The 10,528-nt window shown below is 45.1% G+C and overlaps 1 protein-coding gene across 2 annotated transcripts; it reads left to right on the top strand.

Moving 5' to 3' along the window:
* Window positions 1-2,026: 2,026 nt before the first annotated feature.
* Window positions 2,027-10,509, top strand: LOC8034971 (zinc finger protein 184). Of its 2 annotated transcripts, none has more exons than XM_029994941.4 (4): window positions 2,027-3,668; window positions 4,377-4,567; window positions 6,129-6,459; window positions 7,802-10,509. In XM_029994941.4, exons 1-4 carry the CDS (start codon window positions 2,415-2,417, stop codon window positions 8,948-8,950), a joined length of 2,925 nt encoding a protein of 974 aa, XP_029850801.1. In that variant the 5' UTR covers window positions 2,027-2,414; the 3' UTR covers window positions 8,951-10,509. The 2 variants fall into 2 exon arrangements, with proteins under 2 accessions (XP_029850801.1, XP_029850800.1); XM_029994940.4 differs by having other exon boundaries at window positions 2,035-3,854.
* The last annotated feature ends 19 nt before the right edge of the window (window positions 10,510-10,528 follow it).

Genomic DNA, 10,528 nt, shown 5'->3' with positions numbered 1-10,528 from the left:
AGATCAGTGGTCGACCCGATTGTGGAGCGTCGACGAAGGAAAATGCGCACTTGAAGTCAACCATTTCGTCGTTTACCCTGAGACTGGGTTTTTTTTTGAAGAGCAGAAGTAACAGAAAAAACAGACAGGTCTCAAAAAAACAGAAGAGCAGATGTAACAGAAAAACAGACAGGTTTTTTCTGTTACTTCTGCTCTTCAAAAAAAAAAAACCCAGTCTCAGGGTAAACGACGAAATGGTTGACTTCCACCAGCTAGCCTGTACTTTGACTCTTTTCACTTGAAGTCGTTCGTCTGGAACCACTACCTTCAAGGCGAAGTGCCAACCCTGCGGGAAAGAAATTTCGGGACCAAGAAAAACAACCTCCACTTCAAACTTAAAGGGATACTTCACCGAAATTTGAAATATTCCCGTCGTGTTCAAAAATACGTTGAATATGATCCACAATATCCGTAAATGACAGTCGCGCGTTTGTATTTTGAGCCTGGTTGCTGTATTTTTCGTTATAAACGGCCCACTCTGTCAAGCGCTCGGAGAAGGCCCAGCGGAGACCACGTGACATCCAACGCAATCGTGACGTAGGTCGTCTCAAGACGAGCAAAGCTACGGCGAGGCTGACGTCGAGAGGATGGCCTAGTCGTTCCAGCCACCGAAGCGGCTGCTTTTGTACGAATTTTGAGTGACGGGTTAATCTTCTGTAATCTTGTAGGGGGACAATGGCGACTTCTGCGACACACAAAAGGCATTCTCGGGAAGAGGGGAGTTCCTCCTGCCCCTCTTCTCTCGTCGTGGCCGGAGACGAGACAACCTCCGTCACTAGCTGTCAAGGTTCCTAGACGGCATTACAAGCGAGGCGTTAGCGACATATCCACCAGGTGCTATTTGCTAATCGTTTAATTCGTTTTAAAATTCCTTTTCGTGACTTTTTTAACAAGATATAGGCATGTTCGATGTGATGCTGCTTTTTTGAACACATATGGACCAAAAAATGAGCGCCGAAATTTCGTTGTAGTATCCCTTTAAAGCCTCATCTCAGTTGGCGTCTCAAAGAAATTTGAAAAATGTATTGCATTATCAGTATTTATATTTCTGCCCTCCCTAAAATGTATTCTTGTATTTGAAATTCCAAAGACTTTTTGCCTTTTTTTAATGTATTTCCGATACATATCGGGATACATTTTTACAGATATATTTGAGACTTGAGTATCAGTATCTTAGCAACTATTTTCATCTATCCCAGCATTTGTATTTCCAAATACATCTTTGAATATTTCTGCCCAACGCTGCAACGTAATGCAGCTGTCAAGTGACACTTTTTTACGTCTAGGAATTAGAGGAATGGAATGGAACGATTCAGCCATTCCAGGAGTGGGAATGGGCCCAGTGTCCCCATTCCTAGGAGTTGAAAGGAATGGAATTATCGAAAACTCGGGGTGCCTATTCCGCAACACTGGTGTGAATCATTTGGATACGTCTGAATCATGAATCATGGGTTCTGTCTGAGTGTCCGGCTATCGCTGACCTAGTGAAGAGGAGATGTTTCTTTTTTGGTGGTGAGGGTCTTGAGGTATATGTAGCTGCGTTCGTTGTCCAAATCAACTAGAAACTGTGTTTGAGACTTGTAGTTTTGTTAGTTTTTTTTTTTTTTTATCGTTCCGTGTCTCCGTTTTCTGTGGAACTTCTACATTTATTGATATATTTACAGGAGTAAGAATGAAAGGGAAAAGCATACAGACACCAGTGTATCATTTTCATGCATAATATAGTAGGTAAAACTCATACAGAAGCAGAAAAAAAAACACCAATACTACAAACACATCCCCCCCCCCCCCCCCCAAAAAAAAAAAAAATAAATAAAAAATAAAAACAAATTGGCGGCGCCGGCGGCGCGCCGCATTTATTGTGCGGCGGCGGCGGCGTGCTGGCTCACTGGCTCTGGGGATTCCGGCGGCGGCGCAGGGCGGAGAGAGCAAAACAGGCGGCGGCGGCGGCGGCGGCGGCGGCGGCGGCGGCGCGGCGCGGCGGCGCACAGGTCTACGCGGCCAAGCCAGCCGTTGTTATGGCTATTGGTGCTATTATCAAGCGGCCAAGCCAAGCCAATCTAATTCACATAGCGCGTTTGGTGGGTTTAGTGTGGTGAGGAAAGTAGGTAGATAGTTCCCATCCGAAGGAGAATTATTCGTTGTGGCGGCACGAGCAGCACGAGTCTCTTACACCGTATGGGTATGCAGCAGCACACAGAAAACAAGAACAGCTGCTAAAGTTCATGCTAGACAACGGGTGCATTTTTTCGGTTTCGTGAACTGACATGTGAATTGTTTGCATCTGCGTTTCTTCATCTGTCCCGAGTTGTCAAAGTTATGACTCTACTGTGCCCCAAAGCGGATGCCTGCGGCTTTTAGCCGCGAAGATAAGCATGGAAGCACGGGTGTTCATAAACGTAGATGTCGAACCTTTCTGCACGGAGCTGGTTTTTCCTGTGGGTGTTCCGGCGAACGGTTACGTTCGAATCATCTTCGGGAACTTCTCGAAGACTTGCCTGAAAAACAATAATGCTAACGAGGAGGCAAACAGTCTCGATGCTAATAATGTTGCAACAGGTGTTAGCGACAAGGTTTTGGTACGATCCCCGTCTGTCGATGGAGAACCTGTTTGTACGCTCAGGACCGCCACCCTGCCAGGAGACTTGAAAGATGACCCGCAGGACAGCGAACAACCCATTGACGAGAACGGAGCTCCGAAAGAGATCATTCCAGAAGAACCGCCAGTCTCGCCGTCGAAAGCCCTGTCCGCGTACGAATTGTCCAGCAAAGATCGCCGGAAGCAAAAGAACCCAGTGAAAATACGGCTACAGAAGTTACCTGCGAAACGTTCGATAGGCGACAGCGTTCCACCTGGTACACGAAGATCAGGTCGTAAGCGAAAGCCGGTTAGTGTGCGTTATACAGACAGCAGTGGTGATGAGGCGGCGGACGGACTCGACGCAGACGACAACTGGAGTGGCTCCGATAGCTCCGTAAAATCGCTCAGACCTGTAAAGCAGCTGCGCGCAAAGAAAGTTTCCAGTTCCGAGAATGCCACTTCTCAAACTCTTAAAGTGGCGGCACTCAAGATCAGAGCTTTAAAGCAGCGGTCTAAGGAGAGGAAAGCAGTTAATATTTCCGATCAAACTATTTACAACTGCGACGTATGCGAGAAAACATTTACCTCCAAATCCAAATGGTGCAAGCACTCTTGGTGCCACAGGCCAAAGGGAGACCGGCCTTACAAGTGCAACCATTGTACTCAGGCCTTTGTAAGCAAGAATGCCATGGAGAGGCATCAGTTAAAGCATGCTAAAGCCATGCCCTACACGTGTGAAAAGTGCTGCATTGGTTTCACAACCTCCGAGCATCTGACTGAGCACTTGCGGGGCCATAAGGACTACCGGTGTGAATGCTGCTCTCAACTTTACTTGAGTCGAAGAGGCTTGCGAAAGCACTTGTCTCAGAGCCACAAGAAACCATCTCTGTGGAAACCAACAGCCCAAGCACCCTCTTTAGAAGGGAATGCCACAAAGCACGACCAGGAAGCTGGTAGTGTTGAGCACAAGTGTTCCAAATGTCAAGTTGTGTATGAACATGAAGAGGCGTTGGCTGACCACACAATTGCAGCACATCCAGAGCAGCAGGTATTTCCCTGTGACTCGTGCCGCAAGGTGTTTACAGATCACAGCTTGCTGCTAGCACATCTACGTAAACACATGGAGATCAAAATGGGGACAGATCCTAGAGACCAGACTTACCTGTGCAACATCTGTGACAAGGAGCTCAAGTCTTTGTCCACTCTCCGTGTCCATGTACAGTCACATAACAAGGTCAGAGGTCATAGGCTGTCGGCACCTTGCAGGCTGCTGCCACATGATGTCATTTCATATTTTTGACCACTATTGCTTGTTGGTTACCAAGTGAATTCTAAAAAAGCTCCGCTGCCACTGGCCATTTGACATTGAAATATTGATTTTAAAAGTTGGTCCTTTGTAATGTTTTATAAGGTGATCAAGAAGCCATTCATAGAACTAGAAAGCTCTGAATATATTTTCTGTTGGCACTTCACAAAAGTGCCACATGTATGAGCTTGGTATGTGTACAGAGGTGCTGGCTGCCCACATAGTTAAACACAACCATAGCAACTGGTGTTTTCTTCTGTTAATGGTCCTTTTTTTTTCAACTAGTTCAATTTGTTTTTGTTTTTTATTCTTTAGCGATGCTAATACCAAACCCTATCCATTGATGACCCACATTATTCATAGCTTGAATACAGCATTGTGCATCTGAATCAAGACCTTCTTCACTACACTGGTATAAATCTAAGTCGGTGGACTTCTGTTGTATTGCAGGTTCGGTCCTTCAAGTGTGACATCTGCCAGGAAAAATATACCACCCCAGGCAATCTGCGGAAGCATAAAAAGATTCATGACACTACGCAAAAGTACAAATGCCCGCAGTGTCCCAAGGAGTTCACCAACAACAATTATATGCTAAAGCACATCAAGCGTGTGCACACTCGAGACTTCAAGTATGGCTGCAAGTTAGTTTACCTTTTTTTTATTTTTTTGGCAGTGTTTGTAATCTATTTGCTGAACACTGCTAAATAGAGATTGAACATTTCAACCAGCTATAATTTTGTAGTTTCACAAAATCAGAATATGCAGTAAGTTTTGGCTTGTATGACCATTTTGTATCACATTAGTTGTTCTTTCTTAAGCAACTGTTTAATTGATATATCCTTTATTACTATGAATCCTATAGCATGTGAGCAATATACTGTTTGGCTACTAATTTTTTTATAGTGTGACTTTGTATAAGAGGAATCTGTCTATTACTGATTACATCCAAGAATGAAGTTGTGAAATCCATCACTTAATTCTTAACCTAATTGGACAGTGGTTTCGATGAATAACTTGGATTTGTACAAACCGCCAAAATGTGCAAAGACGTTGTGGAAGAACCTCTTTCTAGTCGATTCCTTCAGTTTTTGCTTAGTGTATGCTTCTTATTTAAACATATTTCTGCACTGTTTATTTATTTAACACTGACTTGGATTAAATGAGGACTTATGAAAACAAGCTTAGAAAATATATATGAATTCAGCTTACAGCAAATAATAATAGCTTTAAGTTCAGCACAAGTGCACTCGTGCTTTGGCATACCTGAACTTCAACCGTTGTATTTTTACCTCAAGTGCAACCAAGGCTCCTTGAAGGGCAGGCACACTTGCAGATGTGGCAGTTGGAATTAATTTCTGTGCGTATCCATGTTAGATGGGGAACTCAAATCTCATTTATATAAAGTCCAGTTAAGTAAGCAAGCTCATGTGACTAGCAGTAACTAGGTCACTGCTCACTAAACATATATAGAACATGCAAACTGTGTCTTATCTCATGGGAGTGCTATCCTGGTGGCAGCTGAAGAACTGCTGCATGACTTATAACTCATTTGATCAGCGCGAGCAAGGGAGGCCGCTCACTCAAGGTTAAAATCGTGGCTGGACTATGGAAAGAAATATTTTTTGCCAGTTAATCTATGCTTTTCACCACTAGTGCATAGGTGACTGCCGAAATTCAGTTATTAGATGGCCCATTTACTAGAACTATGAAATACCTACTGATTGAGTCATCCAATCATTGATGGTTTTGACAGTCACCAATGCTCCTTCTTACGGAAAAGTGGTGACAAGTGTAAATTGGCAGCAGACAAAATTGCTGCAATGTCCATGTTCCACCCGAGATTTCGACTTTTGAACGAACGGCCTTGCCTGCTCAGGCTATTGCATTGAACGCTACGTCATGGAGCAGTTCTTCGGCTGCCGCCAGGATAGCAATCCCAGGATATGAGACAGTTTGCGTATTCTGTATAAGTTTGGTGAGTACTGTACCTATTCAGTTACGTGTTTTCAACCAATGTTTGTATATCAAAGGACAAAGGGTTTGTGTTGCCATGGAACAGGGGAGCATGGCCACACATTTGCACGTGTTTTCGCGACTCAATCATTGTTCAAAGCTATCCATACATGTCTATTCATAGATGACCTATGCATCATGCAAGGTAGCGACGCAGTGTTGATACGCATGTTCTGTACTTGGCCGCAGCTACTGCCCAAAGCGGTTCCAGGAGCAGAAGCGGTTCCAACAGCACATGGTGCTAATGCACGCTGGCGAGCTCACTCCAGACGACTATGACCTAATGACACTAGTGAAGAAGCTGCAGTGTGGCCAGTGCTCTTTCACCACCTACAGCACCAAGAGCTTCCGACAGCATGAAGTGACACATACTGGGAAGTACCCCTACACATGCAGCGAGTGCAGCAAAGGCTTCACCTTTCGCTTTGAGCTGGCCAAACACGTGCGCTGCATCCACAATGCCCAGTCGTTCCGCTGCAACCGCTGCAAGCGCACCTTCACTGCAGAAGAGGTCTACAAGGTGAGTTGAACTGGCGGAGGCTGCACTATGAGAAAGGCTGTTTACTCTAGTGATGCCTTGCAGTCAAAGAAGCTTGTAATTGTTTTCTCGAAATATTTAATTATCAAAATATGAAGGTTGATTTGCTGCAATTTAAATTGTTGAACTCTACTTTGCTTCACCTTATGACGGGCCAAAGAGGATGTAACAAGCCATCAAGGCCAATCCCAGGACGTGCGAGCATCACGTGACCTTTGGGAAGAGCGCAGCGATGTGCGGAGCTGGTTATCACGTGATACATTCACTGCACTGGATTCATAGGGGTGGCTGATTGCATTCACTGCGGTCCATCACAAGGTCAAACTGAGCATAATGGCAAAGGCCGTTACCGCAATGAACTATTCCAATGTAATTACTAGCTTGCTAGTAGGTGCTATGGCCTCTAATGATTTGATATCAAGCAGGCAACATGCATGTTAACAGATAGGACATCTGCCACATGTCTCAGTTGCACAAGACTTGGCTACGCTTTGATTGAAATGATACTTGTTTCATTTCATATAGAAGGTGACAACACTGTGTGTTGCCACCTTCTATTCGCAAGTTTTGAAACAAAATGTTAATTCCACTGTCTTTGTATTCTGTTTTGAAGTTCTTTGTGTTTATTGTCTAAGCTCTGTGAAACATATCGTAGGAGCATATGATAGATGACAAGCTGCCTTATGTGTTTAAACCGAAAGCTATTCAAGTCTTCTAGAACTAACATGTGGGCCTATGTCTATGGTAGTGGCCATGGTTTACATGCAACTTGAAGGGCCATAGCAGCCATGAGCGCAATTTCCATGGTCACATAAATTACTACAATTGCTCAACTGGTAACTATGGTGTCAAAGTTTTCACTCGGTGTCCTGCTTCGTACTTGTTCAACCATGAACTCGTCGCCACATGGTAACACCCTGGAAACAGCAGTAATGAGCATTCCAGTACTGGGTACATCCATCTAAAGGCTTTTCTTGCTTGACATTAGTCACCAGGAAGCAAGATGGATAGCAAAAGTAAAAAAAGGATGGAACCCGAACTGCTGATAAAACCGAGAATTAAAAGTTCAAGTGTAGCAGAATTTTTCATAAAAACTAGTGTGGAAAAATTGTAATCATATGCTGGACAGAACATAAAGTTATCCAGTAAGCTTCAGTGGAGGGGGGCAACTATGGTACTTTACGGCGAGATCATGTGATGCCCACTACTTGACCTGTGTGGCATTCAGTTTTAGGCAAACCTGCCTGCTCACCTTGTATGCTGGCTAGCAAGCAGAGGTGCTGTGTAGAGACATCATGTGGCATTACCAGGCTTGCCTTTGCAGGTTCACAAGGAGCATCACGACAGGGGCCTCGGCATGACTTGCCCAGAGTGTGGGAACATGTATGAGACACAGGGCCACTATGAGCAGCACATGCAGGCCCATTCCAAGGAGCTTCCCTATGAATGTGTTGTCTGCAAGAAGCGCTTTGCCCTGACCCGCTCCCTCAACTTGCATCGGCTGTCGCACGACAAGCACAAGACTCCTCGATTCCGGGCATACAATGGCAACCGGAATTGGGACTACTACTGTGAGCTATGCCAAGTGTACTACAAGTATGGGTCGAGCTTGGTTGCCCATCGTGTGTGTGTGCACGGTAACGGCCCACAGACGACCTGCCCCTACTGCGACAAGAAGTTCAACAGCAGGCTGACTCTGTCCATGCACCTCCGGACGCATACGCGCGAGCGGCCTATGCGCTGCAGCTACTGTGGCAAGACCTTTCGTGTGTGGAACAGCCTCAAGCGACATGTGGTCACCAACCACACCAAGGATTTCAAGCTCTTCTGTGCACTGTGCAACAAAGGTTTTGTGTCCAAGTCCTACCTCAAAGTGCATCTCAAGAGTGCGCACAAAGCAGTCATGGCAGGGTCGGGAAAGCGCAGGCGATTGCCTCAGGGAGCGTCAGCTGCCATGGCCACTATTGTCCGTGTGAATGCACCCCTTAAGCAGCCCATCATCATCCCAATGCCATCTAAGGTGAAACGGACAGCTGGGGGATTTCCAATATTATCAGCGTGCGGGGTGTCTTTAACGGTGGCTGCTGCTTCGACTAGTGTTCCCAAGGGCCAGGTTACTCAAATATTGGAACAGAAGCAGCAGCTTCAGCAGCAGTCTCCGCAATTGCCACAGCTGCCTCCACCGCAACAGCAGCTAGCACAAGTACAAGCATCTCAGGTTCAGTCATCACCAAAGCAACCATCTCAAGGACAGGCATCGCAGCAACATGCATCTCATCTACAGCAGTCGCAGCAACCCCAAGTGCCACAGCAGCAGCCGTTGGAAGTTCAAGAGCTACAGTTGCAAGCACCAGGACTGCAATTGCAACAGCTGCGGCCACATGACCAGCAAACACAGCAACAGCGGGAGTTCTTTGAAATGCAGCAAATTCAGCATTTGGAAGGAGAAACCTATTCTCTTATGTTGCTCTGAATTAAAACCCATGGTCAAGACAAAATGCAGAACAGTTGCACACTGTACAGTTTCCTTGAATGTGGGATTCATGATTGCTGAGATTTTAGGGAAAACCCCTGTAGCCACTTAGAGCACTGGACATGAGTGGAAACTCACAATGACGTAATCTTTTGAGGGAGAGAAGGATCATCCGGTTCTTCACCATCTGCTGCCATTTCATGGTACCTTTAAAGGGATGCTGAACCGAAATCTGGATTCCACAAAACATGGCGGCAAAAGCATGCAACGGGATTCTACAAACACCAAAATATCACGCATACAGCAATATCTTGAACGGATGACTGTATTTTTCAAAAAAAGGAGGCGCATTTGACAGATTTCTTTACGTCTTGTTTCTCCGAGAAGAAAAGGGAACGGCCTCACGTCTTCTCCGCCTCGCCGCCTTGAGGGGGCGAAGTGAAGAGAGGAGGAAACGAGATATATCTTTACGTCACACTCCTCGTTCAATCTCAACCTCTTTTTCCAAAAATACGGCCTTCCATTCAAGATATCGCCTTATGAGTAGTATTCTAGCACTCCTTCAGTTTTTTTAAAATCCAAATTTCGGTTCACCTCTTTGAAGGAGCGCATTATTCGGAGCTGCTCACTTCAGTCATCTGGCCAATGATAATCAGTCTGTGAACTCTGTTTTGCCCCAGTAGACACCAGGGCAGTAAGTGATGAGGGACCTCATTTGCAGGGGGGGAGGGGGTGGAGGGTTAGACAATTACGTTTGTGGGATAAAGAAAATTTTATTGATTCGCTTGATTGACGTTAGAGTTCTTTGGGACCCCTAAGTCTGCAGATCCTTAATTGAGAACCACTGCACCAGGGAATCTGGTGCTTGGGGAACATCCAGTGACTATCAATGCTGGGACTGGCTGTAGTTGAGACTTGTCTAGAGCAACAGGGATTTTGCATTTGCTCCGAATACGGATTTGAGGTTAGAATTTGTGCATTTGAAGTTGGGGTTCATGCATAAAATGTGTCTGTATTTGCAGTATTGTGAAATTGTAATTTATTACCTCTTTCCATCCCTGCTGCATTCAGCTCACCTATCCTCAACTCGGTGCCTACTTATTGAGTTGGTCATTTCAATGTGATGCCCTTACAAAAACAGCAACCACTACCTTTCCTTTCTTGGAGGAGGCTTGTTTCTGTGAACATAATATGCTTAATATATTGTTACTTGAGCCCTGAATCTGTGAATAGACAAATATTCATCCGCTTATTTGTAAGTGAACTTGGAAGTCATCTCAAGGACCTGTAAGTGGTATAGTACGTGTGCATTTTCTACCTCTGAAATATGAAGGTTTACTTGTTAGCATATGCACATGTTCATTGAAAAGTCATTCAGTCATAACCGTAACTATGTCCATGTTCTAATTGTGTCTTAGGAACATGGCTTTGCATTGTTTCGTACTCGAGCTGTATGTCACCAGTGCATGTAGAACATGATGTTAACATTATTCTCATGACCTTTCACTTAGTTTCATGCAGACAATGCAATATCATAAAGCATGGGCAGTGCAAGCGACCTTTGAAATAATTGTGGTG

The sequence above is a fragment of the Ixodes scapularis genome, unplaced genomic scaffold (genome assembly GCF_016920785.2).
Source record: "Ixodes scapularis isolate PalLabHiFi unplaced genomic scaffold, ASM1692078v2 PGA_scaffold9__187_contigs__length_104089568, whole genome shotgun sequence".
In the NCBI taxonomy this organism is placed as follows: Eukaryota; Metazoa; Arthropoda; class Arachnida; order Ixodida; family Ixodidae; genus Ixodes; species Ixodes scapularis.
The sequence above is the reverse complement of the archived record's forward strand: the minus strand, read 5'-3'. Positions and strand labels throughout refer to the sequence as shown.